The 25901-nt window shown below is 50.9% G+C and overlaps 9 protein-coding genes across 9 annotated transcripts, besides 3 other annotated features; 5 read left to right on the plus strand and 4 right to left on the minus strand.

Moving 5' to 3' along the window:
* Positions 1–863: 863 nt before the first annotated feature.
* EKO05_0005898 (uncharacterized protein) lies at positions 864–2400 on the plus strand (the record flags this gene model as incomplete). Its single annotated transcript, XM_059636690.1, has 6 exons — positions 864–1070; positions 1123–1162; positions 1250–1474; positions 1535–1686; positions 1744–1940; positions 1992–2400. 6 exons carry the CDS (start codon positions 864–866, stop codon positions 2398–2400), a joined length of 1230 nt encoding a protein of 409 aa, XP_059492673.1.
* A 2179-nt stretch (positions 2401–4579) lies between these two features.
* On the plus strand, positions 4580–5026 carry EKO05_0005899 (uncharacterized protein; the record flags this gene model as incomplete). Its single annotated transcript, XM_038945866.2, has 2 exons — positions 4580–4929; positions 4996–5026. 2 exons carry the CDS (start codon positions 4580–4582, stop codon positions 5024–5026), a joined length of 381 nt encoding a protein of 126 aa, XP_038798915.2.
* Positions 5027–5343: 317 nt separating this feature from the next.
* EKO05_0005900 (uncharacterized protein) lies at positions 5344–7514 on the minus strand (the record flags this gene model as incomplete). The annotated part of the gene is made up of 3 exons (XM_038939895.2): positions 5344–5965; positions 6014–6509; positions 6557–7514. The coding sequence occupies 3 exons, from the start codon at positions 7512–7514 to the stop codon at positions 5344–5346; spliced, it is 2076 nt and encodes a 691-aa protein (XP_038798916.2).
* A 1435-nt stretch (positions 7515–8949) lies between these two features.
* EKO05_0005901 (uncharacterized protein) lies at positions 8950–10099 on the plus strand (the record flags this gene model as incomplete). Its single annotated transcript, XM_038939900.1, has 2 exons — positions 8950–9696; positions 9746–10099. 2 exons carry the CDS (start codon positions 8950–8952, stop codon positions 10097–10099), a joined length of 1101 nt encoding a protein of 366 aa, XP_038798918.1.
* A 544-nt stretch (positions 10100–10643) lies between these two features.
* On the minus strand, positions 10644–13027 carry EKO05_0005902 (uncharacterized protein; the record flags this gene model as incomplete). Its single annotated transcript, XM_059636691.1, has 3 exons — positions 10644–10646; positions 10703–12784; positions 12839–13027. The coding sequence occupies 3 exons, from the start codon at positions 13025–13027 to the stop codon at positions 10644–10646; spliced, it is 2274 nt and encodes a 757-aa protein (XP_059492674.1).
* Positions 12094–12115: a tandem repeat.
* A 1686-nt stretch (positions 13028–14713) lies between the features above and the next one.
* EKO05_0005903 (Mannose-1-phosphate guanylyltransferase) lies at positions 14714–16057 on the minus strand (the record flags this gene model as incomplete). Its single annotated transcript, XM_038939959.1, has 5 exons — positions 14714–14733; positions 14784–15660; positions 15716–15862; positions 15942–15985; positions 16051–16057. The coding sequence occupies 5 exons, from the start codon at positions 16055–16057 to the stop codon at positions 14714–14716; spliced, it is 1095 nt and encodes a 364-aa protein (XP_038798920.1).
* Positions 16058–17829: 1772 nt separating this feature from the next.
* EKO05_0005904 (Mannose-1-phosphate guanylyltransferase) lies at positions 17830–18570 on the minus strand (the record flags this gene model as incomplete). Its single annotated transcript, XM_038945868.2, has 1 exon — positions 17830–18570. One exon carries the CDS (start codon positions 18568–18570, stop codon positions 17830–17832), a length of 741 nt encoding a protein of 246 aa, XP_038798921.2.
* A 1870-nt stretch (positions 18571–20440) lies between these two features.
* Positions 20441–20474: a tandem repeat.
* A 258-nt stretch (positions 20475–20732) lies between these two features.
* Positions 20733–21764, plus strand: EKO05_0005905 (Ubiquitin; the record flags this gene model as incomplete). The annotated part of the gene is made up of 3 exons (XM_038939616.1): positions 20733–20754; positions 20813–21040; positions 21097–21764. 3 exons carry the CDS (start codon positions 20733–20735, stop codon positions 21762–21764), a joined length of 918 nt encoding a protein of 305 aa, XP_038798923.1.
* A 533-nt stretch (positions 21765–22297) lies between these two features.
* Positions 22298–23556, plus strand: EKO05_0005906 (CSG1/SUR1-like protein; the record flags this gene model as incomplete). The annotated part of the gene is made up of 5 exons (XM_038939883.1): positions 22298–22329; positions 22393–22543; positions 22595–23019; positions 23078–23126; positions 23176–23556. 5 exons carry the CDS (start codon positions 22298–22300, stop codon positions 23554–23556), a joined length of 1038 nt encoding a protein of 345 aa, XP_038798924.1.
* Positions 22345–22363: a tandem repeat.
* Positions 23557–25901: the final 2345 nt, after the last annotated feature.

Genomic DNA, 25901 nt, shown 5'->3' on the forward strand with positions numbered 1-25901 from the left:
CTAGATGACCATGACGGCAATCATGGCTTCGGCTCAGTTGTACGCTATGGCAGATGGAGTTCGATCTGAATCGTTTTCTCATCGATGTTCACACCGAACCGTCCTCTACGTTTCGTGGCCCAAGCCACATGGGTTAGATACGTCTGTAGCTTCAGGCTCGAGACTGAGCACTGCATTTGACAGATCACGAATCTTCTCTTCGCTTAAAATTTTCACTCCAACGCCGCGCTCTTTGGCATTGAACCTCAGTCAGCGCTCTTACGTGTGCGAGATGCTTCAGGTTAGGGGCATAATACTCCTTTCGTTAGCGTTCTGTTGCTCCGAAGCTACAATGACACTCGTACGGTAGACCCACGTGTGGTGTCGGACGTGCTCAAAACGGGTATCGACCGGACCACACTCCGGCAGCCACCTCGCCCTCTGCAAACCCCTGCATAGATCCCGCTCCAGCAACCTTCACGTTCCTACTCTGGTCGACAAGTATGCAGAAGTTTTGTGCCCAATTAATATCCAGTTGATATAGTAAGCAGAGCTAGAGATCGGGTCAATGGTGCAGCCCTATGTTTCTCTATACCTGCAGCTGCTTACCACTGGACCACTAGAGCTCTAGTTCCCGACATGTCATCCAGCCACGACCGGATGAACATCGCAATCAACCATGGTAACGTTTCAGCCGTAGCGCAACGCAGGACGAGATGCGAGTCGCAAGATTTGCCTCTAGCTTGTACGAGAACTACCGATCTTCTAGAAGTTTGGCGTGCAACCTTGGGAAGCTCCATCTCTACGACTTTATGTGTCGTAGACCCCCTGCACACATCTAATTGAAGCGAACATACAGTCTCCATCCTTCCGTCTCTTCCACCATGCCGGGCGGTATGCATCCTCCCCCGGAGCAGTGGCTTTCATGGCCAGCGCCGAACTACGTCGATCCGCCTACTAAACCGAAATATGTGCTTGCTCTCTCATGCTTGCTTGGACCCATTAGCACTGCACTGCTCTTTGCGCGCCTCTGGATACGACTACGCGTCCAGAGAAGTCCCGGATGGGATGATTTTTTGATCTTAGTCTCGTGGGTATGAGAATTCCGAGGTCTGATGGCATTAATGGATACTGACATCAGTATGGTTTTGTCTCATGGCTTTGACTGTCATATTCCCACTGCGTAAGTGCCCTCCGAGCGAAAGAAGCCACACTGAGAGGCTGCTCAAACGCTCAAACGCTCAAACGCATCACTGACACAAGCTTGTAGTCACGGAGAAGTTCTACTTTAACCGCCATCTCTGGGACATCGAATACAAGTACTTCCCAGTACAACGACATTACGTCATGGCCATCTACGCTCTCTTCAGCCTCGCATCCGGGCTTATCAAGATGTCTGTCTTGCTCTTCTATCGACGTCTAGGCTCGCGCGCAGTCTCCCCAGCATTCCGATGGACTCTGCGAATTACCATCACCATCATTGGCATCTATACCCGTAAGCAAACACTCCCTGAGGAGCCTACCATACAAGTACAAGCTGACGTGAACGTCAAAGTCGTTTTCATTTCCATCACCATGTTTATATGCACTCCGATCTCCGCCTTCTGGAACCAAATTAATATGAAGCTGCTCTTGAAAGGCTACAAGTATAAGTGTGCGAATGAAGGAGCAGAAATCGTCGCAAATGGTGTTATTTCGACTTTGCAGGCAAGTCTCGAGTGATAAAAATACAAAACGCCATGGAACTGACACGGGCTGTCATAGGACGTTGTCGTAGCCTCTCTCCCCGCGCTCCTCTGCTGGAATCTGCAAATGCGCAAGCGCCAAAAAATTGCTCTCTATAGCGTATTCGCCGTGAGCTACACCGCGGCTGCGCTGGGTGCTTTGCGCACGTATACATCGTATCGCTCCTTCTTTGAGACTTACGACACGACGTGGACGGGCTGTGACGTGTGGTTGTGGTAAGTCATGACAAAAATAATCTTATCAGGCTTTCTGACTTGATACAATAGGTCCCTCCTCGAACTCCACGTTGGCTTTACATGCGCCAACACGCCTGCCCTCAAGGCTTTCTACAGACACTACTTCCCCTCCGAACGCACGTTTCCCTCGAGTATCTCACGGCCGTCTCATCTCGGTAGCCAATTACTCTGGAAGCGAAACGTGAATTCGAGAAGTAGTACCGGATACTTGTCTGAGCCGCACACGTCGCAGCATGGTGCTATTGTGCCGATGGATGCGACAAACGAACTATATGAGAGAAGTCATGGGTCGACTAAGACAGTTATCCAGGGCGATAGAGATGCATTTAAGGGCGATATTGAGATGAGCCAGATTGTGAGTTTCACAGATATTCGTGTTACAGGGAGTGAAGATCAGGTCTTGGCTAAGCCGGAATGCGCAGAGAGATGTTCAAGGTAGCATGTTTGATAAATACTGATTGTTTAATCTTTATGATCCTGCTGGACTAAGCGCGTGTATGCGGATTTGCGATCCTCTCAAACACCATGGATACAATGTGAGATAAGTCAGAGGGATTCGCTGTTGCCTAACCATATGGACGTTGTTGAGGTGCCACTGGCCTTCCCTCCTCTATTCACTTCGCCTTCATATTCAACCTCTAAGAACAAAGAAGTTCATTTATTCTGGATCGGACACAGCTTTGACCCCCTTCACCGATGCTTTCGCTCTTTTGAGTCGAGAAAATCTAGCCCCTACTTTGACGCCGATACATGTGCATTCTTCATTGAGAGTTAGCCCTTTTCAAACAGATACCAAGGTTGTCCACTAATGTCTTCTAATAGCGATTCAAAACGGCTGCTGAATCTGATGGCTCTTCGGGAATAAGTTTGCTGAGATGTGAAGGGATTGTGGAGACTGGATATATATTACGGAAAGAAATTGGATTGGGATCTGAATGGGATAGGCTTTCACCCTAAATACCGACATAGCGGTGTAAGATTTGGTTACAACAGGGTAGTTTATGACAAAGATATCAGCCCAAGCTCTTTCCTCGCGCCTAGACGTCGAAACGCACTAGCGGTTCCTACCACTCAACCTTGCTGTTGCGGACCTTCTGAAAACCTCGAGTTTCCTACATTTTGTGCTCGTGGGTCTGTGCATCGCCACGCCCAATGCCAGAAACCGACAGATGTTTTGTCACCACCTCTACAGCCACCTTTCCAACAACTACAAATCGCAACCAGTCGTACCCGACATAGAGCGGGCTCAACAGGCAGCTGGCTTCGGCCTATTTGAGTAGAGGCGACTCGCAGTTTGTCCGAAACATCCTCGGATCCTTTCCAGAGTATCGGAAAATCTTGTTATACGGAGCCCATAACATCCTTCCCTCTCACATCAACAAGATCGTCGACGTTCTCGTCAGCGTTAGTGGTGATACCTCACCTGAACAGCGCTCTGTCTGAGTTTGTGGGGTGATTAACGCTCTAGTGGGTAGCTATAAGATATCGGGTATTTACAAGCTCGCCTATAGACCAAACGATAAGAACAGAAGCAAAGTCACATTGTCGTCGGGGCTTCGGGAGGCTCCAAGTGTCGCGATTGTTATGGGCAACAAGATATTGTGTGGGCGAAGACATGGACAGGATTTGGTCTGAATTGTGCACTCGGGATCGCCGCACAGAAAAATAACCTAGATCTGGTGAGGATATTGTCACCTTGTGCTCAACGATTGACTGTTAACAATGACATGAAAATACAACCCGGTACGGTCGGACAAGGCATTAAGTAAGTCCGTCTCTTTGATTTTGGTAAGTTTAACTTTGAGGCTAGCGAATTGGCATGCAGCGATGGCGTACATAAACTGTTCTTGGCGCATCGTTTAGGCAAATCATGCTTGCTTACCGGTACAACTATAGGCAACCGGTCTAGACTTCCGCCTGGTAGATACAGGTACAGGGCCAATGGAAAGGTCAACTGCGGGTAAACAAAGGAATTTTATAGATGTGTAGCTAAATCCCCTGTCTGAAAACGAGACCTTTGGCGTCTAGCTTAACAGAGAATAAGGAAAATTGGAGAGACATAATGGCTACATCTGCTCTTGTGTACTTCCGAGTTGATGAGTTGATAATCTGCAGGGTCGTCGTGTGGAGATACATCCTACACCGGCAATGCCCCGTTAACACCCTTGCTCTTGCAGCGTCAATTCTTCCCGGATTAAGCAGGTCTCTGCAGATGTAAAATACGGAGGATACTCCACCAAGGTGTGATTTGATACAACTACCTAGGTACCTTAGACCCGACACTTCGCTTAGTGACATCTATCAGAAGGCAAGTCTTTTCCAATTTTACAGTTCCAGTCCTCTTTGCTGTGCCGTTAGCGCGATCCTTCACAAAATTTGCTCGCACGAGGGTTGGCTAACAGTTCCTGTAACCAACATTCTCCTGTGTGGGACCAGCAGTAAGCAGACTCTCAGCTTATTCTTTTCGGTAGTCGACATGCGCACAGCCCAAATTGAATAACAGGGACAGCACGCTCCAGCAGTAGTCAACCATGTGGAGTATAAAAGCAGTCACTCGCCACCCTAACTTAGTCAACACCAACATATTCAAGCTTAGCTCTTCAATTACGGTTTTCACGATGAAGCTCTCTACCTCCTTCGTTATTATTGCTTCAGTCACTAGCGCCATGGCTGGCTGCTATTCCGGAGGCCAGGCCTGGATTGACGATTGTAACAAGAATGCGTTTCGTGGTGCTGTTAGAGACCTGTGTAAGGGTACGCTCTCGGGCTACTTCGACTCGCCTGGAAAGACCAAGTACGCTTGCGCCAATAGCCCGTGCAATGGTATCAGGGCAAATTTTGCTGTGGGCTGGAGGGGGAGAAGCGGAGGGTACAGCTTAGCCGAGAACGACTGCGTGACGCGGCTGAACAATGAGATCGATCACTGCGATCATGGCGGCGAGTCCACCGTTGCTGACTGGTTTTTCCAGTAAGTGGCTATACACATGTCACTAACTGTGCAACGATGACTAAAGCTAACGGCGTTTAATTGAAGGTCTGATCCTAACTCGGGTTACTGCGGATAGGACCAGCTATAAGGGAAGTCTCACGTGCGAACTGAAGCGCTCTTGCAAAATAATCAAGCGCTGCAGCAATGCGGGGCCAATCATAGCCTTGTGCCATGACCCCATCTCCAGTTACATTAGAATCCCACCCTAAAGCACATCGCTGCCATCCCTTTCCTGTGCTGCGTGAACGCGCAAGTCGGCAACATTATATGCAATTGCAGAGTCAACACTATCATGCTTTACTGTGCAATCCGTCTCATTCAACAAGAGGCACATCATAATGTCGGATACTCAGAAACCTACAATCAAGGGTGGAATTATGCCTATGTTCCCTCTCAATTTCGATCGTGTAGCATGTCCCAATACTGATCTTGCCCGAGCCAAAATGGAATATCGAACCCGATATATGGGTCCACACTGTCCGTTTGAGGCAACATTGTATTCGACTCTAGATTCTCGTTGGCTTGGACGCAATCACTCCATTCTGAATTGCCAAAGTCGAAGACTGGGGTATTGATGTTCTGATACGAAATGGACGATGCGTTGTCGAACGAGGGAAAGGTGTTTGCATTTTGAGATGCGCCAGAAGTGTGAGCCATGCTGTTGTTCGGCTTAGCAGAGGGACCTGCTTCAGGCTGTGCAACATAAGAGCTTGAACCATCTTGAGATAGTCCAGTGCTTGATGTTGCATGGTCTGGCACGGTCAAGGGCACGTTGGATGAGGGATTGACTCCGCTAGAGCTTGTATACTGTGGTAGTCCTTGTGTGCCGGCCTCTTGATTTGTTCTCATGTTGCTCTCCCTAGAGATCGGTGTGGATTGAGCAGTTGCGTGATACCTAGACGGACGCTGAGTGATGCGGTCACGCAGCTCGCGTACCGCAGTAGCACTAGCCTCAGGCCACACACTGCCTCTGCGGGAGAGATGATGAAGTACATCAATAGTCTTGTCGGTAAGCCTGCATAGACTGTCAGACTTCTGCAGAACAATTCAGAACCATGCTTACCGTGACGCAATTCCATCTGACACATGATTGCTACTAGCAGCATGAAACAGAATGAATGTGCTGATCCAAGCGGCCCATGTGCACGACGGCCATAGCAAAGCTACGCTTTCAGATCCCAATTCAAGCTCATTCCTTGGTCGAATAGCTTTGTGTAGTGTTGTGATGATTGCACGTGCGGATCCTATACATTGCTGTAGAGCAGCATCGTATGCGTGTCCCTGACGTGAAGCAGCGAGTGTTGGTCGATTTAAAGAGATAATCGATTCATGTTTCAACATTGTCAAGACAGTACGATGGTACGCAGAAGCATTTTGATCATCTTCAGTGTCATGGAAGTCTTCCACATCGTTCCACCACTGAGCCAGCTTAGCTGTTATGGCGGTCGCCTGATCGGGGTCCTTCTGAACATAGTGAAGTGATTTGTTACGAAGTTCTATAATCTGGCCGCGTATGGTATACTGCCTCGCAAGAAGGCTTGTGAGCCGCAGCCTATCATCTATTTTGGTGTGAGTCTTTAGACATTGCAAAATTCTACAGACTGACCTGCGTGGTAATGACTGTTTGGGTGACGCTCTGCAGTCGGGTAGCACACATCAACGTCATCATCATGAAGGCTGAGTGGTAGACCCATAGATTGACAGATGAAACGGTCCATGGCGTACAATGACCAGAATATCCTTTGACGATGTTCTTTTTCAGCAATCGAAAACGATGGGAAACGAGCTGGGCAACGGTGCAGACCGAGTTGAAGAGCCATACGGATGACCAACCCACCAAGACGACTCGCAGCGTTCAACCGCAACATAGAGACGAGAAAAAGCTGAACACTGATCGCGGCTTGTAGAGATTGTATAGTTGTTGGGCGGGACAACACATGTTGGAGACAGTCCATGGCATCATCATATGATTGGAAAACCAAGTCGGCAGGATACTGCGCAGTATTCACTACGTTCGATTGCCGACGATCAGCAAGTGATATAGACATGACAGACCGTAGTATTATCATCTGAAAGTTCGAAGCGCCGTCATTCGTATGCCCGCCTGACTGAGGAAGCCTTTCAAGATACGCTAGTACACTTGGAGCGTGCAGGAACGGGTAAAAAGGGTGCCAGTTAGCGAAGTAGCTTCCGCTCCATTCGACAAGCTCCTGGAACGACACACTCGATAGAGATCTGGCAGTAGTTTCCTCGTCTCTCCATATTCGACCAGAGTTATTGGGATTCGACGAAGGTAGGTAATCGTCTTCTCCAGGAACGTGATCGCTCTCGGGTGTTTCTATCGGAGCCGTAGTGGATGGATGAGCGCCGCGAATTGCACCGTATACTGATCGTATGAAGTAAATGCCACTTGCACTACCGACGAATCTTGACAACCTGTCCCCAGGAACGCTCCGCATCAGACCAACTTCACGAGGTGGATGCACTAACGTTCGCCTCCTTTTCGAGGGTCTCTCATTGTGCAGGGAAGGGCTGGGGGTGGTCGCTCCGTCGCCATGTTCCATGGTGATGAGATGAAGAAATTGTCGTCAAAGTTCAGGAACCGGAGGTTCAGCCTTACGGAAAATCAAACCCCGCCTTTAGCGGGACGCGTTGTCTCGTGCGACTCGTCTCCAGGGCTTGAATGTTGCGGTGTACGTTGTGCACCTGAAACACGAAGTGAGGAGATTTCCAATGCTTGGCTGGAAAGTCATCGGTCTTATGCGTGCACGTCGTAGAGCTATTGAACCGTGACGTCATACTGGCTACTCAAAAGTAGTTGTGCCAGCTGGTAGAGTTGAAAGGCAATGCGGAAATGTTTGGTGCCTGCGGTGGGTCAATACCTTTAAGTTGCTCCGTAACACTCTTCGACAAGGTCGATGAGGTAGACTCAGAGTACATGGGCGAGTGGGTGCTGTCAGCATGAGGTGTGTGCGGTAATGGTAGAGCCATTCGAGGATCATCGCCGGCACTTGAGGCAACATCTTGAAGCGATGAGATTCCTGGAAAGGGTATATGTGGTAGGTCTGGCTCACACGGCACCGCTTGCTGTTGTTTCTCTACAAACCAGGTAGCGAGCTGCTCAGGCGTTTGAAGTGGCAGTCGCTTCCAGTCGTCTTGTCTTTCGGTTTTTGAGAGCTCTCGCGGCGCTTTGAGAAGACTCAAGTTGCTAGCTTTGATGCTTTCTTGCTCTTTCAATGCGAGCATAGCCGCATACAGCGCGGACTCGGTCTCTCGTAGCCGCTTCTCAAGGCTGTTGATGTAGGCGATCGGAAGCCCGCGCTTTCCACCTTCTTGATAGCGACAGATCAATGAAGAAGCACGACATTGTGTGCACGACGGACTGCGGCCTGTCAGTACTGTGCAGTACAAGGGTCGTAGGAGGAAACGTGCACTCGTCGGTCACATCTACACTTTTTCGATCGACAGTTGTCGCAGGCGATCGGATTGAGTGCCTCTAATATTAGCGAGACCCACTAAGCCTTGAAAGTTTTGACTCACCATATGATTTTTCCGAATTGGAGATCGTGATGTCCGAGATGAGATCTGAGGAAGATTGTCGTTGCGCTCGCACCAACACGTGAAGTTTTGGGCCCACACGTTGCACTGCTTCCTCATCAAGAAAACAACCAATGTCAACTTCCTATTTCTCGCCGGCTCCGCGCTGTTATTCGCATAGCCTTAGCTTCCCGAGGCCGTATGCGTTTTGTATGCTACCTAGGCAATGCCGCGCGGTTCTCAGGACCCGGGGAAAGAATGTGCGGCGCGCTTCTGCGCGTTTGTGGCGGTCTTTCTTTTTCCGCACTTTCCCCGCAACGCATCAGTTTAGGAGGCAAACTAACCCGCGCATTAAAGCATCGATACATAAGTCGTCAAGGAGCCTACTCTACGGATTCCATTCACTAGCACTGCATCGTCTTCTACCACGTCACTACCCGTACCAAGCCCACGATCGACAGGATGTCTCCAATTGCGATTCAGAGGAAGCACTCCATTGCGACTATGGGTGCCGATGGCATTGGTCCTGAGGTCGTCAATGCTGCTGTACAAGTTTTGAAGAAACTGGTTTCACTCGACGGGTCGTTCGAGCTTGAGTTTGAAGACTACAATTGGAGCTCGGAAACCTACAAGAAAACTGGAAAGTACATCCCGGATGGTGGGCTCGAGAGATTGAAGAAGCATGACGCTATTCTTTTCGGTGCTGTTGGTGCACCAGATGTTCCGGATCATATCTCTCTCTGGGGACTCCGTCTGGCCATTTGCCAACCTTTCCAACAATACGCAAATGTCCGCCCAACCAGGATTTTCCGTGGTACTCAGTCACCTCTCAGGAATGCTTCGCATGGTGATCTGGATTGGGTCATCGTTCGTGAGAACTCCGAGGGTGAGTACGCCGGTCAGGGTGGCCGCTCACACAAGGGTCAGCCATGGGAAACAGCAACAGAAGTCTCCATCTTCACACGACACTGTGTCGAGCGACTGGTTCGATTTGCCTTCGAGTTGGCACAGAAAAGAGAGAGAAAGTTCCTGACAGTCGTCACAAAATCGAACGCCCAGAGGAATGGAATGGTCATGTGGGATGAGATTGCGCTCGAGGTATCCAAGGACTTCCCGGACGTTAAGTGGGACAAGATGTTGGTTGATGCTATGACTTGCCGTATGGTGCTGGATCCAAAGTCCCTCGACACCATCGTTGCTACCAACCTCGTAAGTCCACCCAAGACCCGCCGACAAAATAAATCACTAACCAAAACAGCACGCGGATATCCTGTCTGACCTCGCAGCTGCCCTGGCTGGATCCATCGGCATTGCACCTACTAGTAACCTAGACCCCACCCGAAAAAACCCCTCCATGTTCGAGCCCATTCACGGTTCAGCGTTCGACATCACTGGAAAAGGCGTCGCCAACCCTGTTGCAACCTTCTGGACAGCGTCGGAAATGCTTACATGGCTCGGTGAGGAAAAAGCTGCTATGAAGATGATGAAGGCTGTCGAGAACGTTGCCGAGCGAGGCATCGTCACAAAAGATCTCGGTGGGGATTCAAACACAAAAGAGGTTACAGACGCTGTTTGCTCAGAACTGGAGAAGGTGTTTAGTGAGAAAAAGTAAACGCGAGCACGATTTGATGTTGATTCTTGAAGATAATCCACAATGAAACGTAGACGAATGTGCGGCAATTTAACCAATGAATCAGTGTTGTACTTTCATTGCATCCGGCGATCAGGGCGGCTTAGGGATGGTGGGGAATAATTGCATGAGCATGAGGAATGTATCATCGCACACGAGTGTCTCACTATGCACTGTTGCAACGTGGGCAAGGAAACTTGCTCTCAATACTCGATTTTCTCTTTGATAGATACACGAAGGACCATAGCTTTACTTAAGTCCGAAGTCGTCTGTGAACACTGCCTTATCCATCGAGGTTGAGTTCCAACACGGATCGTCATCTCATAGATAATTTTCAAGCCGCTCCGTATGCAGTGGAAACGCCTGGGGTATTGTCCTTCCTTAAACACCTGGCCTGGATATGGACATGCTCGAAGTTTTTTACGCAAGCGACAATTCAGAATATAGAAACAGGCAGTAATCAACAGAGTCCGATTGAATTGTCTCGAAGAAGTGAAAGCACCACACAACTAACGCCAGGCTCCACTCACTAAAACAATAGGAGACATGCGCAAAAGATTTAGCACGGACCACTTGAGCCTTTACCTCAACAATTGCCTTGCTAGCAAGTGTCAGCTGTCCCTGATCATATTGTTCCCACGCAATCTCATACTCGGCCTCCATGCTTGGATCGCGCTCAATTTCGCGCGCCACGCCGTGTGTATCGCACTCTGGACAATTTTCGTGCTCGCCGTTGGGAAAGCAACGGTTGCAGTGGTCAGCGAAAGGTGGATGCAAGTAGCCGTGCTTGCAGCGAGGGGGAAGCTCATCACGCTCAACCTCCAAAAACCCACGAGGAATGCGGAAGCCATGCGGATACCTCTGGAGATTGACGAAGCCAGGCACAGGCAAGTCCCCGGTTGCATCAGAAAGACATTTGTTAGCGTCTTCAACGCAATCATCGACCAGAATCCAGAGGTTGTTAGATGGGATCGCGTGGAGGTCGCAGATCTGAGCCACAGACTGGCTCCGTGGGAATCCCACTGCAGGACCATAGTAGCTGGCATCTAGCATCTTTTTTCTGCGATCTAGCTCGAGCGCTTCGTCCAGGAGAAAGCCAGGCTCGGGTGCGGCATAAGCATACTGGCTAGGATTATAACCCGGCTCAGCCGTGTACCGAAACCGAAGCTGGTCGTGCATGGCCTTTCTACCACAGTTGCATGGCAAACAATCGTTGGCATCGAACTGCTCAACGCGTTCCATGCCATCAAGCCACCCCAGTACTGGATTGTCGAGCTGCGCCTGTCCATGCCTGGAGCTAGCTCGAAGATCTTGAAGCCTTCCTGAGATCTTAGCGTTTGCAGTCTCTTCAATGTATTCGACGGAGCCCTGATTGATTAGCACTTCTTGCTCATCCGTCAAATATTGTCTATGGTTCAAACTAAAGCCGCTGCACGCTCTAGAACTAGTGGAATAGGGTGTTCGGTGGCTACGAGTCTTGGATATCTGACAGATGTAGACGTCCTTGATATCAGTAACTTGTGGCAAGCCCCCATTCATCATCAAAGGGTTGTTTCTGTGCCACGCTAGCTCCAGTTGAGTTGAAAATAAATTCAACCCTGTGATGCCATCACGAATCCTGATTAGTTCTCGAAAACCATTGTTGACAATGTACTGCTGCATCTGAGACGAGAGGTAATGCCAACCCTGCCCGAGCATACCATAGATGTCTTTCTCGTCTCCAGAAACAGATCGGTCGGGCCATGACGCCAGGCCAGTGAAATCTGATGCTGTCTCATCCTGATTGTAGAAGTCCCTAACACTTCGGTATCGTCGATATAGAGCCTCTCGCCGTACATTGTCCAATCTTCCTTCGCAGAATGTGGGATTGTCATGTGCTTCCATCAAACGAGCCACCTCAACAGGGCTGACTATCGTGTGATGCTTGAGGCACAGTTCAAGATCGGCTTGGCCTTCTACCGTACCGATGTTCACAACGTGGTTGTCGTCGTCGTCGTCCCCAAGACGCTCATCTATCACGACACCACCATCCTCAGAGCTAGGGCGCGTAGAGCTACCACCCGGAAATTCGGATGTAGTTGGCATCAGACCACCCTCAGACCCAGATGGGATATCAGATGTAGTTTTGCAAGCAGTACTACCCTGAACTTGAACAACGTTGTGCAGATTGGTGAGTATACTGATAGCATGCGCGTGCTCTTGAATGGTCGCAGCTAAAATGTTGACACAAACGCTCGTGGCAGTCCGTGTCGTCCCATGGGCAGTTTCATTCATGGGCTCCGTAATAGCCGTCTGACCCAAAGATGAAGAGCTAGCTACTGGGTCCTCAGCTGTGCGTAGCTTCAAGTGGTTTTTAAGAGTCGTGTCGACAAAGACAATGGAGTGACATTCATCTGAGGCAGCAGACCCGTCATGCTCGACCCTATCGTTGCGCTCAAGCAATGCAGACTTGGGACCTGTAAGGTCAGACGTAGCTGTGACTGCATGACTTGCAGCAGCTGTGTCATCAATAACATTAGCGACAGCGGAGCGGCGCCATACGGTTTTTTCCCCATCAGAACCACGAGGAGCAATGCTAAGAATGACAATGGGAGAGCAACTCAGGGGAACGAAAGATGCGGCGTCGACGGTGCAGTGTTGTTGAGACGTTTCAGCCAGTACGAATTGCTGGTTGAGTGTCAGCTACTGTTCAACATTAGTATTCTGCTTGATATCACCAACCTTCTCGGATTTCTCATCTACCAGTTGTGCTTGTGCGCACTGCACCGGAGGTTGTAGCCAAGATGATACTACGAGCCATTGGTGACCGCCAAATATAAGCCACAGAAGAACAGCAAGGATGAACGTTATGTCGTCGGCCAGTTTGAGGGAACAAAGCAGCATCTGAAGAATGAAAATGAGAGGTATCATGGACACACGAATGAGCCAACATACAAGCGGCCTGGCGGTGAGTGTGAGAGACATGAAGATCAACACCATCCAGAAGCCTCTTGAGACACACTTTGCATGCTGCTGAGCAGATGGTATGCTGTTCCTACCGGAGATCGATTCTCGTAAGTTTGTGATTGGCGTCAGGGACTTGCGAGAGATGATCGCTGAGACAGATAGCTTGGGTGACATTAATACGGTCCGGCTGCTGGTGGACTTTAAATACCTTTCAGCACATGATGGCTGGTTGGTGTAACATTCAGTTGAGGCGGTATCTACTTGCTTGGGGCCCATTGGATACTCGGTGAATACCATTGCACGTGTGTAGGTTAATAAGAAGAAAGGTTGGCGGTTGTAGGGTCGACGGGGAAAGTTGTGTATTCCGGTGAAGTACTGACCTTCAGTCCTGCACCTCTCAATCGACGTACCCAGAAGATGGATGTTGATCAGTGCTGCTAGCTGCGCTTAAAGTGCAGTCAAGAGCGAGGAAATTAAGTGTCGTATGGTGCTAAGCTGACGAGCAGGTTGAGCACTGCAAGGTGATCGATAGTGAGTGCAAGGCTCTTGTGTAGAACCTGCAGCTCGAAGCGCTAGACACTTTGTTGCTGCCTTGTTGTGTGTGTCAGGATGAAAGTGAAGTAATATGATTCAACGGCTCACAATGTCGTTCTTGGAACAAAGCCTCAGCAGCGAGCTTTGTAGTCAACTTTTGCTCCATTGTATGTGTCTTTCTTCCTATGCTTCTGAAATTCTTCGAAGAATGAGAGTTCAGACAGTGGGTTTCGTCCTGGTATATACTTGTGGTGTTCGAAACATCTGTTATAGCGCAAATGTCTAACTTGGATTGAGTGCCATGCAAGAGGCTACCAATGTGGCGTTAGCAGGTATTTACGCTAAAAAGAAGATTATGCGTGAATTGAGGAGAAATGCTAATCTCGGATTGCCAGACACGACTTGGCCAGGGTTACTTGTTCCAACGCCTACAACACCGCAGGTACCTGCATAGTAGAAACGACAGACTAGTTGACGTTCTCATTGTCTAGTGCTTGTCACGAATGCGGAGATACATGGTCTTCAGGTCGCAACGGCGTTACGCGTGGTCATTGTAATTGTTTGCGCTGAAGGAGTCCGAGCTCAAAGAGATGGTGGTTGCTGTGAGGATGAGAGAGGTGCTGGTAGAACTGCCATGCATATGTTCAAACTCGTAGATGCAGAGCACCTGACAGAAAAAATCACACATAACTGGTACCACGTAACAAATAGTGGATCCAGATCCAGGTCTCAGGGTATCTCGTTTCATTGCGGGACGTGTCTCGCTATGTGCGACACGTTTGGTCGTCTGTATGTTTGTGGTAGCAAAAGTCTGACAATGCTGCCCAAGAAATGTAAACGCTGCAAATCCCCAATATAGCACCCTGCACGATCCGTAGACACGCACTTCCCAACCCATGACCCGTGAACCCCAGCCAAGCCCCACGCGCTTTTGAAGAACGATGCTGAGAGTCGAGAGAAAGAGACATATAGCACCTGCATTAATTATGCAGATGCTCGCAGAACGTGAATGAATCGTATCGCAGATATACAAGAAGATAGAAGGTGATTAAAAACCGTATGTCGGTCGCATTCGGTCGGCGGGGAAATCGTGTAAATCGAAGTGTTGAGATGAGTTTACATGATGATCGAAGGAGCTGATGCAAATTAGCTACCATAACACATGGACGATGTGATAAGAACTTACTGTCGACGTTCTGCTTGATGGACTTGTGGGGCAGGACGGAACCGCCGTTGACGTAGACCTCGTCGCCAATCGAAACATCGTCACCAAGAACAGTCACGTTTTCAAGACGTGCCCACTTTCCGACAGTGCTGTTCCAGCCAACAATAGTCGATTTGACCCAGGCATGGTCCTTGACGCGGCTGTTCTTCAGCAGCACACAGCGCTGGAGACGCACACCGTCGCCAATGACAACGTTAGGTCCAATCGTGACGTTGGGACCAATGCGGCAGTTCTTGCCAATCTTCGCAGACTCGTCGATCATGACGTTACCACCGTAGACGTATGGCTCCGAAACAGAGGTGAGGAGCTTGGAGTTCTTGCGCTGCAGCGAAGAAAGATACAGGCAGGTACCAGAAAGGAAGTCCTTGGGCTGTCCCACGTCCATCCAGAAGCCCTCGAGGTCAAACGAGTGCAGACCGCCGTCCTTGCAGATGGCAGGGAAGGTCTCCTGCTCGATCGAGGTAGGGCGGAGCTCGATGCGATTCAGGACGCTGGGGTTGAGGATGTAGATACCGGCGTTGATACGGTTTCCGACAAACTCAACAGGCTTCTCGACGAAGCGGTCGATTCTCGATGCGTGGCTGGGCTTGTGTACGACAACACCGTACTTGGACGGCTCCTCCACCTTTGTGACAACAATCGTGCCCTCGTCACCGTGCTGCTTGTGGAACTCGGCGAGCTGCGCGAAGGGGTACTCGCAGGTAACGTCGGCGTTGAGCACAAAGAACGGCGACTCGTCCTTGCCAAGAATGGCCTCAGCGAGCTTGAGAGGGCCAGCGGTACCAAGGGGCTCGGTCTCGACGGAGAATGTGATTTTGATGTTGTACTGCTTCTCGTACTGCGACGGCGAGTCAGCTTCGTGCCACTGAATGTGGTATGTTGGCTGTACTGACTGTCTTCAGGGCTTCGGCCATGATTTCTGGGCGGTAGTTGACAGCAAGGACAACATCGGTGACGCCAGCAGCGGCAAGAGCCTCAATCTGATGTTGGATCATGGGCTTGTTGGCGAATTCGACGAGCGGCTTGGGGTAGGTGAGGGTCTGTCGTGGGCGTTAGTCGTGCTGTTCACAGGATCGCGGGGCTCCTGGAGGAGCAGCGCTGCGCGTCAGGAAAACGCACCAGAGGCCTCAGGCGGGTACCGAATCCTCCGACGAGAATGATGGCTGCGCTGGCTGTTAGCTGCTTGCACTCGCGCGCAGATGTGCACATCACTTGTGCGAGCACTGACCCTTCATGTTGACGGTGGTGATGTGTGATGAGACAGACGGGTTTGGAGGTTGATGTGGAGGGGTGAAGAACGCAATTGAATCTTCAACAACAAGGCCAGATGAACGAGAGACAATCAGTATGGGGTGCAAGCAGAAGACCACAAGATATGGCGTGCAAGAGTAGGGGCGGTGAAGGTCAAGGAGCGCACCTGGTGAGGACAGCTGGACCTTATGAACTCTGGCCATCCCTAGCATGTGGTCCATGCCAAGAAGGGGTCCATTAATTCCCCTTTCTTCACCAACCAAGGCGTCTCCCTCGGCCACCACCCTCGTGTCTGTCGCTTAACGTCGTCCGATCAGCATCGTCGTTGCGGAAGTTAGGGTGACATCGCAGCAGCAAGGCAAGGCAGGACCACTGGCTGCAACCCCGGCAATCCTTCACATCACGCCAGAGTCTCGCAAGATCTTGCAGGGCAGGTGCGAGCAGTGCATCCGTCCGATCACTCCCTCTGCGACCCGACACACCGCCTTGCGCAAGATCCCCTGAGATGCTGTCCACGTGCAGCTCCATGCCGAAATTAGACGCGTTCGAGATCAACTCGTTAGGTCACGAAGCGGAGAGTACCCGAGAAGCCGCCCTGGCCAGCGGCATGTGGCTGTGCCTTGCTTGCTTGCCTCTTCTGGCGAAAGTGCAATGCGCACCTCTAGAAAGCCACACATGATCTACCCCCTACGGCCGCTGTCAAAGTACATGTGATCGGTCTTGGACAGCAGAATAGAAACTTTGCGACGCCTCAGAACGCCGTGTTCCCACGGTGCTCCCGGTCAGCCCCTCACGAGGTCCTCGCGATGTTTGAAGCGCACGACCGACGAGCGTCGTATTTGCGTGGCAACTGACTAAGTCCATCCCGACTCGCGATGCGCTTACACAGCCTTACAAGCGCTAGATGGTGTATTTTGAGCAACAAAGCTCGTATACCGATGCACCTAGCGATCTTGACTGAGACTTCGTGTTCAATATTCGTCAACAAGGGCGGTAGTGAACATGTAGCATCGACATCTGACAAGCAAATCGTTTGTTGCCCTCATGGAGTTTTTCTGTCTATGTTTTCGCAGACGATCTATCTCTTCGCGAAACACACCATGAACGCCTTGCGGCTCTGGCAGACTGGAAGTGCCCTGTCAAACGTTTCAGCTTCAACGGCCGGGTATTTCATTATACGCTACAGCCGTCCGGTGGAGCCGCACTGCCTATACTGGCAACCTCATCAGACTGTGGGATGCTGAACGCTAACGCATTGTGAATAGCATCCACATACGCTTATTCCCGAAGGTGAATATCCTCACGTATTTCGCAAGTTCGTGAAAGGTCCCTGAGCGGTTGCAGCAGTCGGTTTGATAGGAGCGTTTTATGCCATTTTGTGCAGCATGAAGATTGCCGTTGTTCGAGAGAGATCTACTATCAACCGCCGGGAGTACGAGAAGTGTGTGCCGCGGAGTGTGAACTTCATATTTCCTCTCACGGCAAGTATGGCAAAAGCCATAGAAAACTGGCCGCAGTTACTCCGTCTTCCAACCGGCCACCACTTCCGTCCATTGTCGAGTCTTATGCCATCAGCCAGCTTCGTACGATATCTCAACCAGAGCATTGCTCCATGATATGCTCTTCAAAGCGTTGTGGATCCAGTACGAGTTCGCCCTCGAACCCTCCCTTTCTTCCCAGTCAGTCCCGAGAAATTCTTTTCGCCACTCTCCGGTGGTTACACAAAACCCTTCAAGGTCTTGCTTCGGCCCCTTTTTCAAGGACCCTTGAATTTGTACTCATTGGCGAATATCCAGTTACCCTTCTCATATCGCCACAGGTCGAGACCAATCGCCTGCCCTTCTCTGACGTTTTGGAGTATCTCTTTTTCAGCAGCTTGGAATGCTTCATCGACCTTTCTCTCCTCGTTGACCTTGTTCATAACTGTCCAGTGCGGACGCCATCCTCCTTGATCCTGCTCGCTCAAGTGGGGCATCCATTGCGATCTTAGATCTTCGTGTACCTGCTTCATCCTGTTGTATCCTTTTCCGACATTGATACCGACGCCAAGGCGCATTCGAAACGGCTTTCCAGTCGAGACGAGGAACGGTTTTGTGTTGGCAGATAGCTGCGACAGTCCGCTCTCAATGGCCGCGAATCGAGAGTCGGGAAGCGCATGGAACAATGTCAGATGAGCAGGAGTTCGATTGAGTCTCTTTGGAAAGTACTGCTCGCGCATCGAGTTCATTGGCTTTGCCAATGAGTCCGTCAACTTGAGTGTGAGTACATAGACAAGCTCTTCTTCGGACCCAGTGTTCGGCTTGTGCTCGTCACGGGTAACATGTTCGAACTTCTGCTGCCCTCGTCCATGGCCTTGCGGACTCCGTCGACGTGGACTTCTCGGCCTCTGGGCATGGCTGTTGGAAATAGGCTTCGCCTGAGACCCAGCATCAATGCGTTGTTGTGGAGGCTGTCGTGGTGGCCCTCTTGAGCCACCGGCTGCTTCGGCATAGTTCATAATTCCGGATTTGCGTACCGTGAGAAGAAGGAGACGCCGCGTTTGTTGCGTAAGCAGAGGAAGTACCATTGGTTTTGTCGAAGTGCCGCTGTTCTGGGTGTGTTCCTGACTATATGACAGAAGTTCGAGATCGATACGTCACCGACGGGCGCTAACGGTGGCCACGCCAGATGAGGATCAAAGCATCGCGATCCGCGATGCGAGCGGACGATCGAGTTGTAGGTACGAATTGATAGAAGGTACACCCTCAGGCCGAGAACATTAACACTAGACCATTCTGAAGTTCACTCTCACCGTGTACCTACGTACTCTGTAGTGCCAGGGCTGGCCATGCACCTTGATCACACCCGTCAATGGAGCACAATGAAGCCAACCTCGGAGAGTCAACGTACGGATATCAATCAGCAAAATTCGTCACTCAATTGCCTGTCCCTCTACCGCGACTCTCCCATTTTCAATCGCCCCCCTCTCATATCAGTGTCTGCTGGTGACTTGCCATCTTCCACTCGTGCCCCTCCAAGACCCAAGCGCTCGAGCAAATGGCGTTGAAGGATTCATTCACACGCGTAGCCGCGACACGGTAGTAGATCATAGCACTGTCTTTGCCGAGCGGAACAACTTCGTCGTGGCTGAGAGAATAATCGCTCCATGGGTTGAACTCAGGGCTTTGGAGCATCTCGTGGACGGTTGGTGAAGAAACGGCGGTGAGAATATAATTGCCAGGAAATATCATGACGGGGTTGGTGGAGAGCAAAGGAAGTAGATCCTTGCCGGAACTGCACAGTGCAGCCCAGGCGCGGTGCTCAAGGCTACAGACTGCCGCAGTGAGCGAAGGGTTGGTAAGTGTTGGAGCTGCCATTTCGGAGTGTTGTTGCAGCTGGGTGATTGAGCGGTAGACGTGGATTGCGTGTACTACGTGATTAAGGGGAGTAATGGCGATACTGTTGTGATGGCACTGCGTACATAAAGCCAAGGTGAACACTAGCCACACGCGGGGAGGAGTGACGACATTGGGCTTCGCATCTTCTCAAGCTCGGTTCGAATCGGGCAATGTCCCTCAGTTCGACAGCTCTGCACCATCATCCATGTGCGTGCCGCTCAGGTGACTTCCCAAAGGTCTTGGATGAGCCCAGTAGACTAAGGCCGCCATGTGCGTTCGGTCGTTTGTAACTCACCAAAGCTTTGTGCCAGTGGGGTCCAGAATGTAAAACCAGCCATTGTATTGCAAATGTGGGACATGCGCGATGTGGGAAAGACAGAGGTGAGAGACAGTTGGCGTAGCATACCAAAGTTACGAGGATCAATCATCAGCTGTCTTGCTAAGCATTGTGTCGAGATTGCTACGCGCTGTTGGAAAACCAGTCGCAAAGTCTTGGCCCAAGATTGAGCGATATTCGCCACTACGGAGGTATGCATGGCTGTGATGGAGCGCAAATGGGCGGCACCCAACTGAGTTGGTGCACCAAGCCCGTGCATTGTCTCATACGTCAGTAATGCGCCGCAACCAGGATACCTTATCACGCAAGGCCCGGATCTTTGACAAGTACCTACTCAACACGATAGTTGCTGCATTGACGAAGCTGCGGTGAGCTCAAGATGCTGACATGATTTGCGCTGCAGAGTGAATCTTCTCGGCTTGTGAGTACCGGACGTACCGGACTGGAGGCAATGTTGCCTTGTTTGATCGATAAGGAAGCTTCGCGTCACATGGGGCCAGACGCGCCATATGGGGCGATAACGGAAGCGGGGAAAGCTGCTGCGAACAGGCCAACGAGCTCCAGGTGGCACAACGACGGCAACTGCTTCACCGCATAAGACAGCAGTGGAAGAGCACTCCAGCTCATTGTGACTTCTGAAGCTGACAAAGAGCAAACAGCAAAACAGCAAAACAGCAAAACAGCAAAGTGAGTGAGTGCTTACGGTCGAAGCTGCCCGAACGTTCCGACATCCTGATCTCATTGGTGCAGGGGCCACCTTGGGTTAGCGTCATTGCCATCACTGTCACAGCCTCAGCTTGCCGCCTGCGCCTGCCTCCCATATAAGACCAAGCCCGCCCCGCCTCCTCGCTCTCTCCTACATCCCACTCCAACACTTAACCTACGACTCACGCATACGCTGCAAACCACATACACACCGCAACAGCACACCAAACAACTACAGTCATGCAGATCTTCGTCAAGACCCGTATGTAGCGCCTGCCGCCACTGCCTTTGAAATGCGCTTTTTGCTAACAGCCTCGCAGTCACCGGCAAGACGATCACCCTCGAGGTGGAGTCTTCCGACACCATCGACAACGTCAAGAGCAAGATTCAGGACAAGGAAGGCATTCCTCCCGACCAGCAGCGCCTGATCTTTGCCGGCAAGCAGCTTGAGGATGGTCGTACCCTTTCGGACTACAATATCCAGAAGGAGTCCACCCTCCACCTCGTCCTCCGCCTACGTGGTGGTATGCAGATCTTCGTCAAGACTTGTAAGCTGCCACATTATGTATCGCATGCCTCTGGTCTTATACTGACATGATCTCAGTGACCGGCAAGACCATCACTCTCGAAGTCGAGTCATCCGATACCATCGACAACGTCAAGAGCAAGATCCAAGACAAGGAGGGTATCCCTCCTGATCAGCAGCGCTTGATCTTCGCTGGCAAGCAGCTCGAAGATGGCCGCACCTTGTCCGACTACAACATCCAGAAGGAGTCCACACTACACCTTGTCCTACGCCTGCGTGGTGGTATGCAAATCTTCGTCAAGACCCTGACAGGCAAGACCATTACCCTTGAGGTTGAGTCGTCGGATACCATTGACAATGTCAAGTCCAAGATTCAGGACAAGGAGGGCATCCCACCTGACCAGCAGCGTCTCATCTTCGCTGGTAAGCAGCTGGAAGACGGCCGTACGCTATCAGACTACAACATCCAGAAGGAATCTACTCTCCACTTGGTACTCCGTCTCCGTGGTGGTATGCAAATCTTCGTCAAGACCCTGACAGGCAAGACCATTACCCTTGAGGTTGAGTCGTCGGATACCATTGACAATGTCAAGTCCAAGATTCAGGACAAGGAGGGCATCCCACCTGACCAGCAGCGTCTCATCTTTGCTGGTAAGCAGCTGGAGGATGGTCGCACACTCTCGGACTACAATATCCAGAAGGAGTCGACGCTGCACTTGGTGCTTCGTCTGCGTGGCGGCCAGTAGGCGCTTTGGGCCGATGATGGTTTCTGGCGAGGCGTTCACCCGGGATGACTCTGGCCTACGAGCTGGGGTCTTGGTTTATTCATAGTTCACACGGCCGTACACTACGTACAATGGCCCCCATCAATGCAAGCAGCATGCCCACGGGCTGAGAGTTTACTCTCAAAGATGTTCAGTCTCCATTCCACAGTTTGGAACGATGTGATAATAGGTGTCCATTAAACTCACGTCCCTCACCTGGCTTTGTCCTGCTTCCGGTCAAGCTAACATTGAAGTCGTCCTTATCCACATCACCATTCATTCGTTATCATGATGCTTCATACAAATGCTACACCGGCAACTTCCGTGCCCCACATGGTGACGCGACTGCACACGGATTTAAGGACGCTCGGCTTTAAGCATCACAGCTTCCAAAGCCCTATTAATGTTCTTGCTCCACAATCAAAGAGCTTGTCAGAGGTTCTACCCTTATTTTGTATTACGAACATACTCAAGACAGGATTCCAGCGAAATCAACAGCACATACCAACGCTACCATGGCTGAACAACAGAAGATGCAATACGTCAAGTAGGTTGTCCCTCCACAACAACAACAACAGCAATTGAAGCAAAACGACTGACTTCAGGAAAGCCTGGGCAAGTCCGGCCTGAAGGTTTCCAAGGTCATATTGGGTGCTATGTCATTCGGTTCAGACAAGTGGCAACCGTGGGTGTTGAATGAGGACGCCGCCTTGCCCATCCTCGAGCACGCCTACAAGAACGGCATCAACACATGGGACACGGTACAGCCAGTTGACACCATGTCCGATGAGTCCAACTGACAGCTCCTCCAGGCAGACACCTACTCCCACGGCATTTCCGAGAAGATCATCGCCAAAGCTCTTAAGCAATACAACATCCCACGCAACAAGATCGTTCTTCTCTCTAAATGCTATTTCGGCGTCGACGAAGAGGATCCCTCCCTTGGTATTGCATCTGTCTCCATCAACGATGGCGAGATGGTAAATCAGGTCGGTCTGAGCCGCAAGCACATCTTCGATGCTGTCGAGAAGAGCGTTGAGCGTCTTGGCACCTACATCGACGTCCTGCAGATTCACCGTCTGGACCGCGACACACCAAGGGAGGAGATCATGAAGGCGCTCAACGACGTGGTAGAGAAGGGCTGGGTCAGGTACATTGGTGCCAGTTCCATGGCAGCGTGGGAATTTCAAACGCTGCAAAACATTGCAGAGAAGAACGGATGGCACAAGTTCATCAGGTAGGTTACTGAAAGGCCCTATCTGGGGAGTCGCACAATACTGATGTTGCGTGCCTAGTATGCAGAACTACTACAACCTCATCTACCGTGAGGAGGAGAGAGAGATGGTAAGCGACTTCTCTCAGTGACAAGAGCACATACTGACACAGCTGTCAGATCCCATACTGCAAAGATACAGGTGTAGGCCTAATTCCCTGGTCGCCCATTGCCCGTGGTGCCCTCACGCGGCCCTGGTCTGACCGCTCCTCCAGCCGCGCGCAGACCGACAAGTTCCTTGAAAACCTTGTCCACAGACGCGAAGACAATATCGACCAGGAGATCATCAAGCGTTTGGAAGAAGTCGCGAAGAAGAACAATGTCAGCATGGCGTGCATTGCGACAGCTTGGTGTATCAAGAAGGGCGTTTGCCCCATTATTGGGCTGAATAGCAAGGAGAGGGTCGAGGAGACAGTGAAGAACGCGAACTATCAGCTCAGTGATGAGGATGCGAAGTACTTGGAGGAGAGGTATGCGCCTAAGGAGAAGCAGGGTTTCTAGAAATGAGAGAGTTGGGGACGAAGGCCTCGATACTCTGTATCAATCGTCAGCAGTTGGCGCACGCCACCATAGCTGAATTACATGATGTGTTGTCAGTTCACTTTCACACCTCAGCATCACTTTGTGTTGCTTCCCAACATGCCTTCGCATGGGCATATACACCCAAAGATGCTCGCCTCTGTGTGGACTAATACACATTCTTTTGCATCTGCGTCAAAACGGAAATGGAGGGTGTTCGAACCACAGAAAGCATGTGACACAACTCCTCCATCCCAGTGCCACGAACTACCCCATCTGTTCATTCGCCGCTTGCGAGCTCCATGCACGTCCTACTCTACAACCCTGCGCCCATCTCCATCGCCAACCCCATCAAAACTGCCCCTATGCAGACACCTATTCACCTTCCCCATTCGTGTGTCGTAAAAAGCTCATCTTGGACACGCCAAGTATCACCGCATCGTACCGCATATCGCTCGCAGTGGCTATCCAGCCACTCAAGGCCGTTGCGGAAGCCTGTCTGTATGCAAGAGTGGCGCAATAGCGGTGCCAGGTTGCTGCAATCGTAATGCAGGGTGTGTTGTACAGCATCTCGATAGAGTCGTCGCCCCACTCACTCCAAGAGCTCCATTTGCAATTTGCAGCGCGGAAGTCCCACCTCGTTTCTCCTTGAACGTGCATCACCTGCCTTCCACACGATACGATGCAGGGCGTGGTATTGTTCACTCCGCCAGAGCCGCACTGCACCCTTCCACACACCTACCGCAGAAACGCGATCGCAATCGCGAACAGACCGCTTCTTCTGTCGTTGGTCCATGGCGACAGCTACTCAGTAAACCATCGGCAACTAAGCCTAAGCAGCTCACACAGCACCTTCCTCACTGTCTGGGTACGCTCTCTCCTGACGCGCGATACTTAGTGCAGCGAACAGGAAAACTAGGGGGGAGAAAAAAAAATTCATCAATGCAAGCCCGTTCCGTCTATCCATGGCATGGCAGACAGGATCCCCCCGCCAACGCATGCAGACCAGGATCAGTGAGGAAAGTGCTGGTAGACATGGCCAGTGTCTTAAACGCATTCATCATTTCCGAGGTGGATACAGTGCGTGAGTTAGCTACGGCTCGGCAAGGTCCTCGCAGATCGTGCGGCTCTTTCCTTTCTGCACCGCCGCACACAACGCACGGCTTGTCGATCCACGGTTCTCGAGCTCCATCGTGTGCCTTGACCGGACGGAGGCGGGCAATGTCGGGTCGGCTAAGCAATGCGCACGTCGGGTGGAGAAGAGCATTGCTGCATTTGCGTTTCGAAGAGGAAAGGTGGAGAGTTGGGCGAGAAGAGCGGTGAAGCGCGGATACATTTCTCCGGCCTTCTTTTGCGCTTGTTGGTCATGCCATGGTGGCGGACGCGTGGGGCAGGGTTATTTTCAACTGTTTGACATTGGCAATTTGAGGGGCAGCTGCAGTTTGTGAATCATTAGTTGCATCGTAAGATTAGGGAATGAGGTTGTTCAAGTGTGAATGTGGACTGAGTCCTGTCATATATTTGGACTAGACTGAATGGACCATCTACAAGCCGTAACACATCTGCATTAGATGCCGCGCGCGTACACCCCCCCCCCAAACTGACCTAACAGGGCTCATTTCCCAGGCGCTTGAAGCGCAACCAGAGCCAGAGCCCGCTGAATCAATGGCGAGTTGCCGTGCAGGCCGATGCAAGTCGGGTTGAAATAAGTAGTTCTGTTGAGTCGTATTGCTCGCTTCCCATGCCGGAAGATTTGTTGATAGATACATGTGGTGATGGAAAGGAAAGGAAGACTCAATACTGTCTTTTGCGACAATACCAACCAATGAGGTAGGTCGTGAATGTAATGAAAGCCGACTCGCTCGCTATGCCATAGATAAAACAATCATGAGAAACAAATGAAGTGGTGGAAGGCCAATCGTACAACCAACAGCGTTAGATGTGCAACAGGCAGAATCCTCCACAGTATCGTGAACAGGATACTCAGGTGTACGGGATCCGTCCCGACCTGTCGAAGAACAAAGTTTTGTGGCCATCGTTTCGTGGTCCATCATTTCAGCCGTAAACATGGCATCGTCAAAAAAGGTGGTTGTTGCTCGAGAGAGTGTTGAGCAGTTGGATCGCTAACATGGCGTCCTTGACGCCGGGGAATCGCAAAATGCAAACAGGCCGTTCATCGTTTTGGTGGTGTCGTCAACCATACATTGCAAACATCAGACACGTGAGTCGTTGATCGTAGGATGTCGTTGGAGTAAGCTGTGGGGTCTCGGTGATGAGGTCTCGTTAGAGATAGGCGGTGTAAGGATACGTAGCCTGGAGATTAAGGG

The sequence above is a fragment of the Ascochyta rabiei genome, chromosome 9, assembly GCF_004011695.2.
Source record: "Ascochyta rabiei chromosome 9, complete sequence".
Taxonomy (NCBI): domain Eukaryota; kingdom Fungi; phylum Ascomycota; class Dothideomycetes; order Pleosporales; family Didymellaceae; genus Ascochyta; species Ascochyta rabiei.